The sequence below is a fragment of the Athene noctua genome, chromosome 4, assembly GCF_965140245.1.
Source record: "Athene noctua chromosome 4, bAthNoc1.hap1.1, whole genome shotgun sequence".
Lineage (NCBI taxonomy): Eukaryota > Metazoa > Chordata > Aves > Strigiformes > Strigidae > Athene > Athene noctua.
This window is the reverse complement of record NC_134040.1, coordinates 79642848-79664409: the sequence shown is the minus strand read 5'-3', so window position 1 is coordinate 79664409 and position 21562 is coordinate 79642848. Positions and strand designations below refer to the sequence as shown.

Genomic DNA, 21562 nt, shown 5'->3' with positions numbered 1-21562 from the left:
GCTTAGTGACCAACACTGTAGACAGACAATTCCCAACAACTCTGTTACACTGGCTTGGACAGGATGAGAAGCCATCCAAGACACAGGAAACTATTATCAGCCAATGACCACCACAGGAAAACTATCTAAGCACCATACTGTTTTTAAGTTCATTGAAATAAGACTGATATTTAAAAGGAAAACATGCATGCCCCCTTCAATTAAAACTAAGGATGATCACTGATATCCATCCTTTCAACTACATCAACAGACTATGATGAGAACATCAGGAAAAATGCAATAAAGCACATGACCAACACACCACGGAACCTCAGGGAACAGTGCAGTAATGGAGAACCACTCTAAACCCAGAGAGAAAAAGCCACACAGACTGGCTGTAACACCTGCAAAAGCATAGCATGACTAACAGTCAACAGGCCATTCTTGAGGGGTGCAAGATAGTTAACAACTAACAAACCCCGGCAAACTTCACTACACAGATGATGAAAAACAGGTGAAGAAGTCAGAATTAACCAAACGGCTCTGTATAACCAGCAACAGCATTTCTATAATTAGGTGATGTTGGCACCTCCAAAAATGTTATCCTTGCATCCCTAAAGTAAAGAGATGCAAAATCTGATTTAAAAAACCACTGTGAAACGTCATCAACTGTGATAATGTGACTACACCTCCTCAAAACCTCGAGTGGCAGTACGAATCTGAACTCATCCACAAGATTAAAATCTCAGAAGAACCAGAAGTCTCCTAAGTAAATGAACGAGATTTTTTAAGCATTTTGTGGAACAGTTAGATCTAGACAGCAAGAAGCTGGCAAAAATTCCTGGGATTTACAAATACTTTAATCCTCATCAGTGTAAGACTGATTAGCATTTGAGTATGGCACTAATGAAACAGAAATAGAGACAGTATTTTTTGTATCATTAATAATAAAGTTTTATTTAGCCATGAACTTGTAAAAAAAGCATTCACAATACCCAGACAACTACAAATTTTGAAACTGTCACAGGACAAGGAATGTGTCCTGTCTGTTTTCAGACAGACTTATCACTTTAGTCTTAATATTTCTTTTTGGGATTCATTCAGTATCTCAAACTTAAGTTGACTCGAACACCTTCCAAAACTAAAAAGCTTGCTTAAGTCTGCATGTGCTAGAGTGAAAAGTACAGTCTCATCCTTGTCAAACTTCATAATGGAGAAGTTGGCTTCATTAGTCACTTAGGCTTGGAAGAAATACAAACAAATCTAACAAGTTTGCTCTCCAAAATTCAGAGTGAGAATGGAGGATAAAAGCTACTCTGAAAAGAAATAGCAGAAAGGCAAGTAAGCTGTCACAACAGAAGCTCCTCAACTCTGAAAAATGAATCACTTAAATATTGGTAACTTTCTTCCAGCCTTATTGAGTAAGTATGGACTTACACATCCAACTAAGTGATCTGCAGGATAAATACCTTAGATGAAGACTGCTCCCATATTTTTTACAGACACATCAGTAACCAAGTGCAAGTAACAGGAGGGAAGTGTAACTCAACTATCCTTCCTCCAGTATTCCACAATACCATTTGTTTGTCTCCAGATAACTCCACTACCTCTGACTGTGCCAATGATGTCAAGGCTTTATTTTAGACTCCAGTGCAGGTTATCCAAAACATAAAGTACACATGTGAGAATAAAGCAAATAACCTGTTATGTTTGGTTTATACATGTAATGTTTAGACTTCACTACCCCTTTCATGTCATTAGAAATCCTATAATCTGACCGATTCCACATGAAAATGGTGCCTAAAACCAAATTATGATATAATAGTTCACAGAAACATGACATAGTAAAGTATTCTAATTTTATATTTTATCTACATATCCTGCTAAGAGCTATTCCTAAATAATAAACATTAAATAAAATTTTAAAAAAAATTACACATCCCAAGAAGTTTTCCTAAGACAACCAACCTGTTTAAAGAAGTTGTTAATTTTAAAACATATTCTCCAGATGTGAAAAAAGATAAGGGAAAAAAACAGTACTGCAAAGAAATCTTAAAGGAAAAAATATTCACAATGTTCACAATTTACAGTCTAAAGCCCAGTGACTGTACTGGTGATCCACAGATTTCATAGACTGTATCAGCCAAAAACACAAACATTGACTTTTAGATTCAGTTTTCATGACAAGAATTGCACTAACTGGAAAGACTGTTTGCAAGAGTCTACAGGATTCATCATTTTGGGACAACCCAATCAAGAATCTAAATGTTACCTTTTTGGTTTATGCACAGCTATTAAGGAGTATATTTTAATATATTTCTGTAAAAAAACAGCCACTAAAATGACAAGATATCAGTTAAACTGCAAAAACACAACACATTACTTACTACAGTGGATCTCTTGTGAAGACCAAAACCTTGCACTTTTATTTTGCATCAAGGAATAAACCAAGGTCATATTCCAAAACCCTGGAATATTATGCTAAGAGGACAAGAGATATTCAGAGTCCAAATGCTTCTTTGTCCAAGTTAAGACTCACCTTCTTTCAGTGCTTTATCCATGTTGTGAGAAATGACCACTCTCCTTGACTGGACCGAATCATGGGAACTTCCAGACCAATTATTCTGAAATTCGAAGAGATTCATTGTAAGAAAAAGGAATAAACCAAAAATGACAGAAGAAATAAAACTGGAATTCAAAGTGATAGTACTGTATAATTTGGGGTTTATACAAATATTGTCACCTCATCTGATTAAAACAGATGAGTGTCAGTTATCTATGAGGTTATTATACATCGTTTGTTAGCCACACATTCATACCCACTGTTGTGTACTGTACGCTGTACAACTTGCCAAATCATCTTAAGGTTGGGGTTTTTTGGTAGAAGGGAGCTGTATCCATTTGCAATTCAATGCACTGAGAATAGGACATGCATTTAATAAAACAACTGGAACTCTTCTATTCAGTCTTTTCACAGCTTTAAGATCTCCAAGAGATAGGTCAATAGCAAATATAAAATCTTTACAGCCTACTGTCACTATGTCATTTAGGCTCATAAACCACTTTTAAAATAAAAGCAAAGCACTTAAATCTCCTACAGTAATTTTGGTTCACATTCTGTTGGGTTTCTTCTTTCAAAGACACTTCTGGCTGCTGCATTTTAAGCTGCTGTCCTATACATTTGTCTATATTGGAGTATTAGCTCTTACAGTGTCCAAACAGGTGGGCGGGCAGAGAAACATTTTTAGGGTGTAGACAAAAAGCAGTGATTCATGCCGTCTTTATATAGAAAGGAGCTTAATTCAAATCAGAAATAGAAATTGTTCCCACTGCTACTCAGCTTACTTCACTCCCCTTGATGGGAGCTCAGACTCTCCTCGATGAGGAGACAGTGCATCAGAAACATCACAATCCCTCCAACATTCACCAAACAGAGAAGAAGAAAGCAGTATAAACTTTGGGGGGTGGGGGTGTAAATAAAACCACTCTTTAATGTTTTTAAAAGTAGTATGCCATTATTTCAGCCAATCTGCAGGCTAATAGTGTATTATAATGTAAGATATTTTCCTTCTACCGTAGATACACGCACGTAGAGTTTAGTATAAAGCATGTCTTACGTGACACAGATGAAACAGTCTAAGCACTACCCCAAGAGCAAAATAAAGCTGTTTCGACTCTCTCACACCTAACACACAGCATTCCTACAGATACTTTCCAGGCCTTGAGTGTGGTCCTTTCACCCACAGTTAATTTGTTCTGGCTTTTGGATGAGTACAGCAACACTCCCAGGCACTACTCTGAAACCACAGCTGTGGTCTCCAGCCATCATCTTCCCCCTCTGACAAAACTATCAATGGCAAGAGCAGCAAGATTTCAGCATGTCTGCCTTCATTTGCAGCCCCTCTTACTATCAAAACTGTAGTTAAGGAGGGGTAAGGACAGAGTATTATCTGTTAGTGCAGCACTACATATTTTCATTGGCCCCTTTTACCCGAGCAGGATGCTGGTAACAGCTTAAGCCACACCCACCTAAATGGCCGCAGAAAGTATTTTGGCTGTTTGGAAGAGCACGTAATAACAATATTTGTAAGGCTTCAATACATCGCCTCAGACTGCTAATGCTGTGCTTCGTCCACACAAAGCTGTGCTAGTGCTAGCCACACAATTACTTAGGATTTTTCCACTTTATTTGCAACAGGAAATATGATGATTCATAACCACTCCAATTTAAAAGGAGAAGAGACAGACTCACAGAGACATTAAATATCCCAGCTAGATCTGAGGAGGGGAAAGGGATTCAGAAAGCCATATTAAGCAAAGTTGCTCAGGTATTTCTGTGAAGAAAGAGCTCCTAAACAAAAGGCCACAATCCTGACTGAAGCTCTGTGCTCAACATAGTCCATCTTCCGTAACACTCACGCTAGCTTGGGTAGCCTACAGGACTAATCCTTCTGCTAAACTGAGTCATACCTGCATAGAGATCGGTAACCTCAAGCCCATAACTTAGTTCTCACTTGCAACAGTTCTCATTTGTACATAGTTTGCAGGAAGGGTTTTTCACAGCCTAAAGCATCAGTAAGTGTTCTCACGAAGTGCTAGCCAAATTACTCCTTTCAAACCTAGTTTAAACACAAGCTGAGATAAGAAAACTATAAATGCGGAATTCTTACTTTTGCCTTCCTACCTGCCTCAGTTTTGGACTTATCTACAGCAGAGGGAATAAAAATAATAAAAAAAAAAAAAAAAAAAAAAGAAGGGGGGGGGGCTTCAGAGGAGATCCATGGTTGCAAGTAGCTTGCTCCACATCATCACATTATGATCCAGTCTACACAGTTCCACAAAGCAGGAAATGATGCTTCCATGTTTCAATCTTGAACACTCAAGTTAACAAGGCAGACTATTACTGCCTCAATGAAATGCTGCTTCTTGAAGACAAAGATACAAACTTACATTTCAGATTGCAAGAGTATGTTTAATTGCGAGTGTCCTCTAAGGTTGGTGTGTTGGACACCTAAAACGCACCAGCTTTTAATTAAAAAAAAAAAAAAAAAGAGTAATATCCATGTTTAGCACAGAGAAGGTCAAGGCAGAGAAGTGATCAAAAAGTATTTAAGAGGTAAGAAGTGAACACCACCACTACTGATGGTGATTTTGCTGCTGCACAAATGCAGCCACTGAAGGGCAAAGGAAGATGCACGGTATGTTGGATTTGGAGAAATTTTCCATACTCATACAGGTATTGCATACATGATGAACAATCCGAGCAAAAAGCAATGGGCAAGAAACAAACCTCACTGAAAAACAAGGTTTCAATTTTGTTTAAAAACAAATTTTCAAGAACAGATGAGAATCTAACATTTGAATAAATAAGAATGTTTAAATGCGTTGGATCTGTTGGCTGGGTTAGTTCAGGCTTAAAAACAACAGGGGAGATCTTATTGCTGTCTCCAACTACTGAATAAGAGGGTACAGAGAGGAGGGAGACAGACTCTTTTTACAGATGCAGAGGACAAGGGGCAAGGTTGTAACACAGGAAATTCCCATCACTTACAAGGCAAAACTCTTTTAATTATGAGGCTGGTCAAATACCAGAATGGGGGCGCTGAGAGGCTATGGAGTCTCCATCCTTAGAGATATTCAAAACTCGACAGGACAAAGCCTGAGCAACGTTACCTAGTCGGACCCGCTCAGAACAGGAGGGTGGACTAGATGACCTCCAGACATTGCTTGCAACCTGAACTATCCTGCGATTCTTATGATCCTTCAGAAAACTGTGAATTTAATGTAGTGACTGATAACAGATCAGATCTTAAGTTGCCTTCTCTAAAACAGCTGCTCAAACTCCTTTTTCCTTTCAGTCTCACAAGCTCGCATTTAGCAGAATCAAGTCTTAAGTCTCGTTAGCTTAGATTTGCTTTTAAAAAATTCTGTTTCTGTGACAATAATGATGAATTAACTGAAAAAAAAAACCTAAAAAGCTTAACAGGCACCACTGAGTTGCCTGACATACAGCAACAAACACCATAAAATCAACAGTAACAACATAGTAACACAGGTTTACCAGCACCTGTGGTAACAGAAGGATTTCAGAAAACTAATGATACAAACTCAGCTCTAACAGCTGAGAGAATGAAAAATCCAGCAGATTTCAGTAGACGATCTTCTACCCACCCCTGCCTCAAGTCAGATGGAGGATGTATGCAGAGAACAGGTTCAGCTAGAAAGCCTAGACTTAAATGTTTTCACATTTTTCTTCATGTCGCTCATCTAAAGGAAAATGGTGCTACATTTCATGAAACAGTTGGCATAACCCTGACTGAGCCAAAGATGTTCGTAAATGGATTTAACACAGCTCAATGCTCTAGCTTCGATGCTGGTTTATACTGATTAAAACCTGGTATGTTCCCTTTAGTCCTGACTTGCACAATCACAGCCCAAAAAACGGGCTCTATTCCACAGAGTTTATTGTTGAAGAACGGCAGAAAGCAGACTGAAACTTAAGTTGACAAAATAAATTTAAGTGGTAGGGGTGGAGCACATCTGGAAAGCTCATGCAAAGAATGAGGTTGCTAACAACAGGGAGGCCTGCTTCCTGAAACAGTTCAAGTTTTCCCCAACTCTGATCTTGTTTACAGGCTGAAAAAAAAGGATGTGTGCATTTCCTGGAGACTTCTGAATAATACTCACTGTTTGTTGCTTTTGAGAAAAATTTAAGACGAAAACAACAGTCTGAAAGGGCCTGGAAAAAAAAAAAGCCCAAGGTTGGCACTGAGCCTGAAGCTTTTTCTTAGGTTCATCTATAGATGCAAAAAGTTAGTATTATTTATAGGTTTAAACAATTTAAGTAATTTAAAATTAGTTTTGAAGAAAACGATAGATGTTAAATAATAATGAATTAAGAAGGTGTTTTGTCAACTACCCTGAATAAATGGCAAAGCACAGAGAACACAGGAGTACCTTCCACTATCAAGAAATCCATCTGCAACACTCAAGTCATCAAATGCAATTCTTAAAACATAACAGCAGATAGCCAGGCACATGCTAGAGGCTTGCCACACAGAGAATTACTCTGCCAGAAGCAGAGAAAAATTAACAATTATTTCTATTACACTAAGTCAATTACAACAAAACTAGAACAGAGCCCAGGACAGATCTTAAAATATAAATGGGCATTGTGCATGAGACACCCAGTTTAATCACTGATGTAAAAGGCAAAGACTATCATCTAACTCAGCACACAAGAACTACCCAGTTACTCATAGCTACTTGCTCCACCCACTGCTGCTCTATTAACTTTCTTCTTTTTGTTGTAAAACATACATTAACATGAGACTGGACTTTGATGATAGAAAGTCACAGCTTCAAGTAATACTTCACTGAATTCTCCATAAATTAAGCTTTAACTGATCTGGATAGATGTTTTCTTACAGTAGTAAATATTACTTCAACTTACGATGCAAAAATAAATATTCTATTCACAAGAGTTCATATTTTTAATTAATACCTATAGTTCTATTTTAGATTACAAAGCAAGTACGTATGTGTCACATTAAGCATTAATCTACATATATTAAGGGATACTATAACTACCAATTTAAAAATCAACATACTCAAAGCATATTAATCCTATTATGTTAAGCATCATTATCTCAATAACTATTTTATAATACCAACGTCTCTTATTTCCACCAAGACAGTTGCTTCTGGAACATGTAAACTGTGTGCATTATATGGGTATCTTCTATCTGAATGTACCATGTTCAAAACTGATAAAACTATAGTGGTATAAAAACTTTATAATCAAGGCAGAACTTCCTTCACTTGAGATTTCATATAACACTAGGCAGATAAGAATATGAAAATGAAACATTTCTCAGGTAATATTTTCATCCCCATCAGTACAGCTAAGAAATAACTGGTAAATAAGCGTTTGAATTTCTGCTCAGCGAGAAATACAGCATTATTCTCTGCTGGGATCTTTAATATTACCATTTAAATAAAAGCCTACATGAATTCACAGGGTACATGCACAGCCCCAGTCTACTGAACATCTCCACACTCTCCCCCTGTTAAAAACAGACAAGAACCTATGGCCTATTCTTCAACACCAAGAGAACCACGTGCTATGAAAACTGAATTGTTGGCAAGCCAGAAAAACCTGCACAGACTCATGTCTCAGCTGCAGTGTCTCAGCTTGACAGTCAGAGAAATTCCTGCATTGTCTACTGCTGTACCCTCCCTCCCACATGACTTTTCGCCATACAAAGGTAACGTGTTCTGTCTTTTTAACAGAGTATCACAAAACATACAGAATGAATTGTCATTGTTCATTTTATTGACATTAGCTCTCTCTTTCACTGTGCGTGGTTAATAGTGAAAAAAATGGTACAGAATGACTAGGCATTCAACCCCCCCACGGACACAACACACTTGTTCCCCTTATGATGACACAATTTTTTAATTTTTTTTTTTTTTTAATCACTTAACAAGGTGGCAGCTTGGGAAAGGATACAGCATTCTATAGAACTGTCTCTCTTGGATAAATTTTGCTCCTTTTCTCCTTTGGAAATAAGAAGGAACTTGATCAGATCTTATTTTCAGAATGTTTCTGATACATGTGTAGAGTATTTTCAATCCCAAAGTGTATCTTCAATGCAAGATACTTTCCCTCTCAATGTTATTACAGAAGTTTGGGCTCCACCTTTCAGACACCCCTGCCAGAGACTTGGACAGCAAGATCCCAACAAGCTCACCATCCATCCTTCTTATTAATTCAACATGGCTCAGTTATCAGGAAAAATGAACTAGCTACCTACTTATACTGTCAGACATAAAACACTTTTCAAGTGAGAAGCAGCCCCTACAAAGGCAAAAGCAGCCTGATTCACAGCAAAGTAAGAAATGTCAATCTAACACAATGTTGAGAAAATTAAATGTCAAGTACAATACAATGCAGAGCTGAAGGCAACACAGGATACAATGGAAGGAAAAAGGGTTATATGATGAGAAATCTCTACATATACATGGTGGATAACAGACTGTGTAGAAAACTTAAGTCCAGTCACCACTAAGTAGTTAAGGGACAAATAAGTGAGACACCGTTTGAAAAACATTTCATTTCCCAGGATCAGTTTCCTGTGAGAATAAAGTTATCACTTCAAAGGTACACCTGTAAGTAATCAACCCATGCAGTCCTGACAACACTTGCAATTCTAAAAAAGCTTATAAATCCCTAAGGATAACAGATATTCCATAGATCCCTAAAAATAAACTGTAGCAGAAATGTCCAAACTACAGGCTGCAAAATGTAACAGGCCCCCACTGAACTATAACTGATTGTTTGCAATTCATGCAATATTCTCTTACAACTTTAACACATTCCTGAAAGTGGCAGGCAATGCTACAATACCTTTTCATTATTTAACTTCAGGACTTGCCTAGCAGTAAACTCATCTGCATCATCAAACACTGACTGTTAACCTGCCTGTGTAAGAGATAGCACTAAGAACAAGGTTCTATCAATTCTGTTAAAAACAAATTAAACATACACTCTCCTTTCAATACAGGAACAACTGATAAATTAAAAGAATGGCAGTAGATCGGAATATTTGGTTGGCCCAAGAGGATCTAAAACAAGCATGACAGAGGAGCAGCAAGCAGAGACTGTAATGACTGTCAGAAGTAACAGCAAAAATCCCGCAGTATCAGATCCCTCAATGTTCCCTATCAATGTTCCCTAATGGACTAAAGAATGAGACAGCCTGTGGAACATGCTTGGCTTTAAGTTGATTAAAAACCCCATAAATATTTTTTGAAGACTTGCTAAGGCATAAAGATCAAGACTGAAAGGAGTGAGGAAGTCTCTCCTCTCCCTCACAGATGTTCCAAACTGCTCATAACCTCAAGAACTGTCTTGCATCACACTTGAAACTGATGCCTGCAGATGGCAAAGCTTCCACTTCCTACAGCTTCTGGGGGGCAAGTTCAACAGCGAAGGAAAATAAAACTGTGCGTCCTTTCTGTCCACTTCCCTCATGTTCTTCAAAAACAGCAGAGCAGTCAGCTTGGATACATACCACAGCAGGTACTCAACCCAGGTTAAGCTGCCATCCCATATAAATCACTCAGACAATTTCCAATAATCTCACTATTCATCCTCCTACAGATTAACCAAAAACCAGTACTAACTTCCAGGATACAGAGATTTCAACAATTACCTGATCCAATGAGAACAGATTTACCCATGCTCTCCCATTACTGCCAGATCCACTAAAGTCCACATTTAAGGATGGAACAAGGCTTCAGGAACATAAGACACGGTCACATATGTCTCCCTCAGGGCCAGAAAGTAAGAGTAAACTATTTCCAAAAATGGAGAGCTACTAAACAGAAGTGAACAAGAGTGACCAAATATGTCAGGAGCTGAGTTTTGAAGAAATACTCAAAAATCACTGACAACTGTTAATCATAGGAAACTAAAGCGTACCCTTTTCGCGGAAAACACCCACACTTTTTACCTTTCTGTTAGTGCTGCAAGACAGGCTAGGTAGATCATTCTCTATACAGAGTATCCTTCATTTAATATGAATTTAAAATGCAGCATTTAAATCTAATAAACTAATTGAGGGGGTTTTGTATTATTGAAATTGATAACCCAACTGTCTATTATTAAGAGTTTTTGCTTTGAATTGGGAGTCAAAACACCATGCTGAAAACTCTCTCCTGCCAGGTTTTTTGGCAGAGAATCAACTCACACAGGAAATGTGGGGCAAAGCATTCTCCCTTCCCCTTCCCACTAACTTGGTTAACATGGTTCTTCATATGAGTCCAAGCCATGTCCCCTGCAACCACACAAGTTAATAGCAGTGTAGGGAACAAGCTTGAATTTAATGTTCTAACTAGGGCTATCTTTGGTATAAGCATATCCACTGACACTTGGAAAGTGAAAATCCCCTTTGAAACAGACATTTTTACGAAACTACAGTTGGGTCACCATGCCTTTTTGCTGTCTTGCATTTTGCTGTTCTCCACCACCACAAATAATCTTGTCCTAAAACAGCTCCTGAGAAGTGCTGAAAAATACCTGACAATAACATAATGTACAATTTGAAGGTGTTGTTCTATTCCCACTACTTCAGTATCAAGAGAAACTATTGACCAGTATTATGAAAGCCTGCAAGTACTTAATAAGTAAAACAATATTACGAGTTGCCTGTACACGTCTCTTCCCTTCTCTTTCCAATGAAAATATAAAAGAACACTGGAAGAAACACAAAGCTTTATGTGGAAGACAGAAGTCTACCCAGATATACTTTGTGACCAGACTATGTTGAAAGCACACCTCATCATGGGGATATAAACGGCACACCTCACTCTGCAGTTCTCAGCAGGTTTCAAATGCTCTTGCTGAGATACCTGAGTTTAGTAGAAAGTCTTCACCTTACAAGTCCCAAGTATTTACGACAAAGCACAGCTTCGCATTTGGAAAGATGGCCTCTCTAGAAGCAAATTCAAGCGAAATGAAAAAAAGCATACACCTTGCTCTTCTGATGTCTGAACCTGCAACACAGCACTTCCTCATCCAAGTTACTCACTTGCATGAACAGGTCCATGAAAATCAACAGCACTAAAATCACATTGTAAGTGCTTGCAGAATTAAGAACTTACAAAAAACTCTTTTTTCAGCACAGTATAAAGAACTCTACCCAAATCCCTTTGAAGTTGATCAAGAGTACTCCCACTCACTTTCCAAGAGCTGAGCCTGACTCCCACTAGAGTAAATATTTATTACTGAATACTTAAGTTTCTTCATTTCTTAACCCATGTGAAAAATCACTCAAGAAACAAAAAAATGAACCTATCTGCCTTCAGTTCATATACATACTACACATGCAGAGCAAGATGCCACCCATAAGACTCCACAATTAAAAAAAAAAAAGTTTGGGGTTTTTTAATTATTAGGCTAACAGAGGCTTCTTCCCTATTCTTGAGGAAAAGAAATGACAAGGCTGAAGAAATTCTAGCTTTGCAGTCATCCTACTACTGGCTCCCAGAAAAGAAAAAACAACAGGATCATGAGGCTCCATGGAAAATGGGACAGTAAGAACTAAATGGTAATAAAACAGTGTAAATACAAAAGGGTGTAAATAGAATAAAAAGATTAATCTACAAATTTTTCAAAGATAAATGTATGGAGGAAACTTTGCAAGAAACATTTTAGTGAATGGCTTACACTTCCTATATGGCTGCCTATATAGACATTATTTCCTCCACCTACATACTGCTGAAGCACAAATTAGGAAATCTGCTAAACATACACCAAATTAAAGGTATGTCAAGGAGCTTTGTGGCCTTGAAGCCATTTTGCATAGAAAAGAAATCAAGAAAACTGTAAATTGAAGGCATGAGAAACCCAAATAATATGCCTAGAGTTACAGCTTCTAAACAGGAGGGGTAAAATAACTCCTTTATTGACAGTCCTTTTCATACAACCAGGTTAAATTTTGAAAACAGTGCAAAGAGGAAGGGAAGAAAAATTTTAACTGAATCAGGGAGAGGGTAAGGAAACAATCCCAGAAGAAGGGTTGCAAGCAGGTATTGCTGCTTTAGCAGTGACTTTTAAATACGAGATTTCAATTCCCTTCTGAAACAACAGAGACATACCATAGAGCTACAATAAACCCAACCACCACACACTAGACCACAGAAAGCAAGAGCAGGTGTGCACTGTTTACATATGCAAATCCCATGGATGGACACAAAAGGAGAACACATTTTGAAGAGAAACAGGCAGTAACATACCACAAAAAGAAAGTTTCACTCCTGTTCAGCGAGCTAGTGTATTACGTTTTTCACCAAGGGGGAAAAAAAGAGAGAAATAAACTACATTTTTTTTCTTCAATTCTCAGCTTCCCAAATTAAATCAATTTTCATTGTTTGGCTGTTTCACAAATCTGAAAGTTGCTCCCATTGCGGAGCAGGGAGATTTCAGTTATGAAGTTTAATATAAAGGAGTTTTGTGCTATGTATATAATATGTTCTCCTAAAAGTAAATTAACACAAATCCAGATGTTCAGATAAGTATATAGCACATAAATGTCACTGGAGCTATGGCATTATCACCGAAATATTTAATCCTGCAAATCTGAAGGCAATGGGAATTTATTACTGATGCATTTTTCTTTTTTTTTTTTTTTCCATTTGGTGTAAGGTAGTTGAATGTTGCAATGCAAAAGCATATAGTCCTTTACCACTCAGGTGCTCATGCACTTAATACACATTTGCTCCCCAGCATCCCTACAATAAAAAACAGCTGAATAATCCCTAGTGTACCCACTCAATACACTATATACAGGACAGGTACCTTCTCCTTATCGCTTGTTGACTTTGCGCGTTACATCTTCTCGCTTCCCCATTTCCCACTTATAACGCTTGTGCACACTATTTATTCTTCACTCCCTTCAAAAAGATGAGTATGATGTTAAGTCTTCAAAGCAAAGTGGATTTTAAAAAAGCCTACCACGAAGACAAAATGAGTGTCTCACACACACTGCCACAAATAGATCCCGAATGCACCTTTGTAAGTTTTATTATTTACCAAAGTAACCAACCCCTGGCCAAACTATCCCTTCTCCTGACAATAAGGTCCTGCCAGCTTCCATTAAATACAGGCCTGGGAGAACATACTGCTCACAAACACACGCTGTGTGTCTCCCTAGGTCAAACAATGAAGGAATAAACCACTACGGCAGGTCATTAGCTGATTTAATTGGCAAGACAGAACAGCCAACTGTATCTGCAAGTGATTTCTAACAGGTTCCCTGCCCTGCCAGCACCCTCTGCTTTCTGCAAATTCAGCTGCATCGACTGCAGCCCCAAAACCACAGAAGTGACAGCATTATTTATTTGCTGCTAACAAGAGTACACGTACTAACCGTAATGAACTGGGTCACCAGAACTGCCAGGCAGCACACCAATTTGGCACAAATTACGCTCCTTTTTCTTTGTAGAACACTCAGGTATCCTGCATGAGGCCATCAAAGTGAAAGAGCACTCAGGTGGAACTGTCTACCACTGCAGCACTTCCCACTAAGGTCGACAACCCACCAGTGAGGGGCCAAAGGCACTCAGCCGGAGTCACAGGCTGGGATGTCAACCACCACCTCCCTGCGACCCACAGCAGAGCGGAGTGCAGGCAGATCCTCACTGCCAGCAGTAGTTTTTCAGGCCTGTCTAGGATAAGCTCTGGAACATTGCCTGACTTGATGGGGGGCTGGGAGGAAAGCTATTTTGACTAGCACCTGTAGTCAGTCTCCAAAAATCTTGTGTTACCAGTCCCATTCAGAAAAAAAAGAACAAAAAACGCTCCTAAGCAGCAAGCTATAAATCGCTCAAGAACACGAATTAGTACATTTTAGAAGATGTACAGAAAATAAACGTATCTTTCACAGAGGTCTGGTTTGAGAACACCTTGGCACTTCCTCGAGCGATTATGGTAACACTATCTAAAGCTGCCCAACTTCAGAGTAAGCAACGCTACGCCGGCTCTTTGGGCACGTCTTCCTCTTTTACTAATGACATTTCAACTGGAGGAGCAGACAAGGATTTGATACACAACCAACAACTTGCCGTACAAGCGTTCCCGCAGTCCGAAGGTCCCTCTCAGAGCGAAGACTTGATTTTTCCTGCCCGCCTGCCACCCTCCAGCGCAGCTTTTCCCATTTAAAGCCCCGACGAGCGGGCAGGCTCCTGCGGCCGCCGGGGGTCAGCGGGGCACCGGGTTAGGGCGGCCCGGTGCTCCGCGGCGGAGCGAGGGCCTCGCCGTCGCCCCCCTCCCCGCTCTCCCGCCGGCGGGCAGGGCAGGGCGCGCCGCCCCGCCACCGCGCACCCCGCTCCGCGCCCGCCACTTACCCCCGCGACCCGCAGGACCGGTGCGACGGCGGCGGGGAAGTCCGGCGGCGGCAGGCGGCGGCGGCCGCGGCACATCAGGACGATGAGGGTGCCCAGCGCGGCGGCCGCGGCGGCGCAGCCCGCGTAGAGGGCGAGGCGGAGCAGCAGCAGGGCCAGGCACGGCGGCCCGCCGCCCCCCGCCTCGGCCCGCTCCTGCCCCAGGTGAACGACGGACACGGCCAGCAGCCCCAGCCCCGCCGCCAGCACGAAGCGGGACGAGCCGGGATCCTCGTCCTCCTCGTCTTCCGCCGCTTCCTCCTCGCCGCCGCCGCCAGCCACAGCGGCGGCCGCCGGGGCGCTGCGGCGGCCGGCCTCGCCGCCGGGGCCGTGCGAGCCCAGCTGGCCGGGGGCGGCGGCCCCCGCCGCCTCGGGCTGCCCGGCCGTGCTGCTAGCGCTGTCGGCACCCGGAAACATGCTGCTCCTGGCGCCGCTGGGAACAAGAGCATCTCCCGCCGCGGCAGCTCCCTGCGAAGGTCGCCGCTCCCGGGGCCCCCCCTCTCCTTCTCCTCCTCCGCCGCCGCCTCCTCCGCCGCCCGCCGCCGCTACTGGCACCGCTGCGGCCGCCGGGGGAGCCGGAGCTCATGCCCGGCGGCAGGCGGATGCGCGGCGGCCCGGCCGCTTCCTGGCGGCCGCTGAGGCGGCAGCGCTGCCCGCCGGTGGGCGGCGGGAGCCGAGCGCCGTGGCGGCAGCCGGGGAGGCCCCGCCGCGCCGCTGGGTGTCCAGCGGGGGGAGAGGGACGGGGCGGGGCCGGGGACATGTGCGCCGCGCCACGGCGGGGCCTGGCCGCCCTGCGCCCGGGCCTGCCTTGCGGCGCTGCACCGCGGCGGGGCGCGGAGGCATCCCCGCGCACAGGCCGAAAACAGCCGCGCTCGGGCAAAACGGGGAGGGGAAGCGGCTTTCCCGCGGCGGCGGCGTGGAGCCGGGTCCAGCGGAAAGCCTACTGGGCGCCCCTATGCCACGGGCAGTCCGGTGGAGCTGGCGGGCTGCAGCCCGCAGGACGCGGCTCGGCCCACTGCGGCCCGGGATGGTCTGGCTGCAGCACCGCGTCTCCGGCCTGAGGTCAGGACAAACAAAGCCTTGGTCTGGGGCATCTCGGAGGTCCAGAACCCCTCCTGAGTGAGCAGTGTACACACTCCTCTACCTACACCCCGCCGATCAGCCGAAGGGGTCCATAAATAACGGGGTTTCAGAAATTAAAAGTTGATAGAACGGCGGTTGAAGTGACACAACAGTGATTTTGCAAAACCCAGCCCCACAACCCCCAAAGAGGCCTTGCCAGCACTCCCGGGGGTACCCTCCCTCCACTCGTCCGATAACTGCTCGTGACAGATACTCCTCGTATGGCAGAAGCCTTGCCATACTTGAGCCGTGCTCAGGATGCACGTTCATCTTGCCATAGGCGTAGGGCAATCACAGTCCCTCTGAATCTGCAGGTTTGTCGCAGCTATCGAGCACAGCCAAAGCGGGAGGCCTTGATCTCCAGAGCAGGAGTAAAGGGCAAGGCTTTCCTTAAGGAAGCCAGACTGCGCAAAGGTGGACTCACAAGGGTTTACTTACGGGCTTCGTTTTAAGGGCAGATAGCCCATTAAGAAAGTTAAGCACTGTACAAGTGTTTACAGGTATTGAGACTTCTAGGAAGCGCTTTTCAGATTGCTGCTACTCTTGGCGGTCTTTATGTGCAAAATAGCCCTGAATGTTCTCTTTCAAACAACAGCTATTGGTGCTGAGGTTGGAGTCCTTCTGATTTATTCACGTTCTGTAAAACTTCAGTAAATAAGTTATTTCTGTGAAATAAATGATAGTAGCCTGATGAAGCGAAGGCATGAATACCAAGGCCCTGGTCTTGTGAATGCTTACATATCCGTGTAACATAACCCATTTACATACCTGTGTAATTTCAAGAGCAGCTATCACCCTTTGAAAACCAGACACTAAACTTCCCCGTGCTTATGTGACACTAAGTGAGCCGAGGCCTTGAGCACAAATAGTACGGCCCTGACACTGCACGCTAATGGGGCGTCAGGTGTCAGGTCAGGTGCAGAACTGTGATGGAAACGTGCACAGCACAAGCACGGAGCTAGTCTGGATTCTAAATTACAACAAATGTTTTACTCCACCACAGTATTTTCTAAACTAGTTCTAACCCACAGCGTCTGATTGTATGGCAATCATATACAAAATGGTCTCCATATATACATGCCTTTATCTACTAGAGGTTTGCAATGTATTTCCTCTCAAAATCCCAGAGTAGTTTTGAGGTGGTTTTAGCTCCCATTTTAGTCACTGACCAAAAGAGACACTGCTCCTTAATCTGATCCAAAGTCCTTACAGTAGCTTAAATGTAATTTTATTACACAGTTTATTTAGTGGATATTAAATTGCACAAAGACCTTTTAAATGCTAGCTCAGACCATTCACAAAGTGTCCAACATTGATTATTTAAGTAATGTCTCTAATGTGATTAAAGGTGAAAATCATCATAATAGTGAAAATACTAATGCAATGACAGTCCATTCCCATGTGAACTACCATGTGCCAAAACATCCTGATGCTTTGTTGAAGGGCTTGGAGACCAAGGTTCTTTCTGATTGTTAAGACCAACAGAGAGATTCTTGCAGAGTCTGAAACCTCTGGGTAAGGCCCAACATGCCAGAGGTTTCCTATAAAGTTATTTTATTCTCATCAGATAAAAAATAAAAAGCAAAGATCCATCTCCCAGCACACAATTTATTCCTCAAGGATTTTAGAAAATACAGAGCTTTGGACTGAGCTCAAGATCTATTCTGGGATCTTAATAAATATCCACAGAAGAAACCAGACAAGAGTGCGTAGAGGCCTTCTACTACAAATGCATTCAGGAAACTGGCTGGGCCTCTGTCAAAACTACTTAAGGGAATTGAATTTTTTAATTAACCTGAAGCAGAGCATGTAATGTTGTTAGTCCTGTGTAAACAGAGATTATTTTCTTATTAAAGTATTAATTCTCAGAAGTGGAGAGGAAGATAAAAAAAATAAACCTACCTGCAGTAACGGTTTAGTCCTGCAGTGCTTACGCACAAAAACAGTTCTTGTCTGAATGAGTAATCCCACCAATTTTAGCTAGGATCTACACACCATACCCTGAATTAGATATGTCAAAGTCAACTCAAGTGTGTATCCATAGAGCTAGAGGGAGATTTGATTGCTTTTCTTTTAGCTTTTAATAAGATTCTATGACTTTTCAACCCAAGGTAGAATTTTAGATGACATCCTAGCTCCACTGAAGTCAATGGTAATTTTCAAGTTTACTTCCGTGTTATTTGAACTTCCCCTTTTGTACTTTAAAAATTACTTTTCTGTACAAAACAGAGGACTTAAGGGGTCAATTTCCTGAACTGGGTGTTATTTTATTCTCCTTCTGCAACTATTTACTCAGTCATGGAACTAGTTTATGAGATAAGAGATTCAAACTCTACCTTATTCAAGCATTATACCAAATATCCTTCCTACAAAGACGAGACTATTTTAATCTTGTTTTAAAACAGAAATTATGTCTGATTTAGGGGAAGAGTCAGCATCTTCACTTCTTTCTTTTGAGCTAGGAGTATAATTTACCTGTTTATAACATATTCTAGGGAAAGCCCCACTGGTCTGAACACACTTTCACATCTGTCTTTAGTGACAATCTTGCTGCTTTCACAGTACTGCAGACTTTAAACTTCAGTATATTTGCACCTTTAAAATGTTTAGACAGCTTAAAAGGAATACTTTTCTGAAGTTTTTTTCACATTTACTTTATTTTGTGAGGTATTCTGGCTCAGATCCCATTGCTATAAAGGTTAGCAATTTATCACTTGTCAATTGAAATAGACATTTATAGGCAAAAAAAAAAAATTGTGTAAAGTGCATAGTTAGTTTTTATTTTTAGCATACCCACAACTTTGAATGAATGACATGCTCTTTTATGACTGCTGTGGTGCTGCATTGTAATTACAGTCATGGTAAGAGTTTATAGAAATTCCTAAAAGGCTCTCAGGAACAAAACCCAGAAGTACCCGTCAACTTTTAAATCTGGTGGTGTGGAAGAGTGGTAACTAAGACTGTTAGAAACAATCATAGGAAGGAGAGAAAACAGATTTACTGGGTAGCAAATGCTGTTAATTTCATGAATATAGCTAATAGAGCAAGAGAAGATTGTCTGTTATACTTCCCAATATCTTGAATCTTATTTGACACCTTTCAAGAAACTCAAGAAAATTATTGTGATTATTTCTCAAAGGCTTGAAGAATGAAGGGGCTCAAAACTGTCAATCTTCTTTGCCTTTTGAAACTTTCCCTGAAACAGTAGATGCTTTGGACTTGATTGAAAATATAAAATGCAGACACATTTCAGTGGAAACCATATAAACAATCTGTCTCTATAAAAGCATACATAGTTGGTCTGATAACACTTTACCTCCATGTTTATATATTACAACTGCAAAATTTCTACTTACATTTTTTTTTTCTCCTTACAAGAATGTAATTTATAAAGACATTATGATACAGACTTTACATGATCATATACTTTCCTTTAGTCCCTGTTCCTCCTTTACTGAAAATCGCTTGAACTGCTCTCAGAAAATAACCACTAATTTTTGTTGCCCACTGTGCTGGTTTAGGCCCTGCCAGGACCGGAGACCACATTGCTGTTGTCCCTCCCCCACCCTCGGACACAAGTGGGGCACAAACCCCAGGTTGAAATAAGAAGAAATTTAATACAACAGTGTGATAAACAATCTGAACAACAAAGTAGCGATGATAACAACAATAAACAGCAATAACAGTGAACAAGACAAAAGATATACAGAGAAATACCTCAATGGTTACAGACAGCCCCGTGCTTCCCGCGACCAAAGCCACAAAGGAAAAAGTTCCCGCACTCCTGTGCCGGTCCTGACTATGAATAACCCGGCTGGAGATCCCTTCCCCCTCCCTGCTGGGGAAACTTAACCCTATTCTAGCTGAACCAGGACACCCACATTTCTACAAAATATGTAAGTTACGCTAATATTAACAGATAGTATTTTTGGCTACACCTGTGTGAGACAGTGGTATTGTATTTTACCTATTTGCAGACAGGAAACTGACACACAGGAAGAAAGGACAAAAGCACCTATTCAGTGTCCAGTATGAGGTACCTAAGACTTCACATTGTGAGGTCAGCAAAGGCTCAGCATTTTGTAGCACTTGATGTTTTCTAAATACAGCTTCCATTGATTTTAGCTGCAGTTGTGGTTATTCAACATTTCACAGAATCATAGAATCATTCAGGTTGGAAAAGACCCTTGGGATCATCAAGTCCAACCACCAGCCCTACTCTACAAAGTTCTCCCCTACACCATATCCCCCAACATCTCATCCAAACGACCCTTAAACACATCCAGGGATGTGACTCCACCACCTCCCTGGGCAGCCTATTCCACTGTCTGGCCACTCTTCCTGTGAAAATTTTTTTCCTAATGTCCAGTCTAAACCTCCCCTGTTGCAGTTTAAAGCCATTCCCTCTTGTTCTATTGCTATTTACCTGTGAGAAGAGACCAGCACCAACCTCTCTACAATGTCCTTTCAGGTAGTTGTGCAGAGTGAGGAGGTCTCCCCTCAGCCTTCTCCTCCTCAAACTAAACACTCCCAGCTCCTTCAATCGCTCCTCACAGGATTTACTCTCCAGGCCCTTCACCAGCTTCGTTGCCCTCCTCTGCCCTCGCTCCAGCACCTCGATATCTCTCTCGTATTGAGGTGCCCAAAACTGGACACAATACTCCAGGTGTGGGCTCACCAGTGCAGAGCACAGGGGGACTATCCCCTCCCTACTTCTGCTGGTCACACTATTTCTCATACAAGCCAGGATGCCGTTGGCTTTCGTGGCCACCTGGGCACACTGCCGGCTCATGTTCAGCTGCATTTCAACAGTGAATAGAGTAAGGCTCCAGAAAAATAGGAATGAAACATATGACCAAGTATGAAAAATTAGCCTACACAATCTGCAGAACATCCATTAAACATTGTGTAGCACAAGTAGGAGTAGACTCTGATTACATAGTGACATTCAGTTGTCTTTAGATTCCTTGTAGTGTCCTGACACATTCACTATATGTATTTTAAAATATGTGTGTGTGCATGTATACATGCATACATACATACATGTGTGCCTGTGGGTGTGTGTGTGTGTTCACATGGCAAGTGAAATAGGGCCATATACACAACAGTTGTCTTGACTGCATAGCCCTGATTCAAATCAAAATTCAGTATGCTCAGAAAAAAACATGTGATCATATCATTAAATCTTTTTCATGATGAACAACGAGGCCAAAGTAGAGCTGAATTTTTAGTTTTGAATGCGTGGATCAGTAATCTGGAAGCCATTCTTTTCACGTAATTCTTTCCTACTTTGTTAAAAAGGACCATTCCTATTACTAAAGGAATGCCAAGGTCTGATACTGCAACTGGCCACTTCAAAAGAGCTGGAACCTTTCCCACCCATACATAGGCCATTGCACTTCCCAGTGGCAAATCACCAGTAGGTAGTCACCACTTATCTAGTCAGTGCTAGAAGTAAAAAAACTCTGCCTGAAGGCATCATCCACATTTCTGCAATAATTATACTGAGATTCAA

The 21562-nt window shown here is 41.6% G+C and overlaps 1 protein-coding gene across 2 annotated transcripts in view; it reads right to left on the bottom strand.

Moving 5' to 3' along the window:
• SNX25 (sorting nexin 25) overlaps positions 1–15612 on the bottom strand; it is an 84792-nt gene extending 69180 nt beyond the window's left edge. For both annotated transcript variants that reach the window (XM_074905824.1, XM_074905825.1), the window contains exons 1-2: positions 14890–15612; positions 2519–2603 (exon numbers count right to left, since the gene is read on the bottom strand). In XM_074905824.1, coding sequence (XP_074761925.1) covers positions 2519–2603; positions 14890–15342 — 538 coding nt within the window. In that variant the 5' untranslated portion in view covers positions 15343–15612. The remainder of the gene's footprint in view (positions 1–2518; positions 2604–14889) is intronic.
• Positions 15613–21562: the final 5950 nt, after the last annotated feature.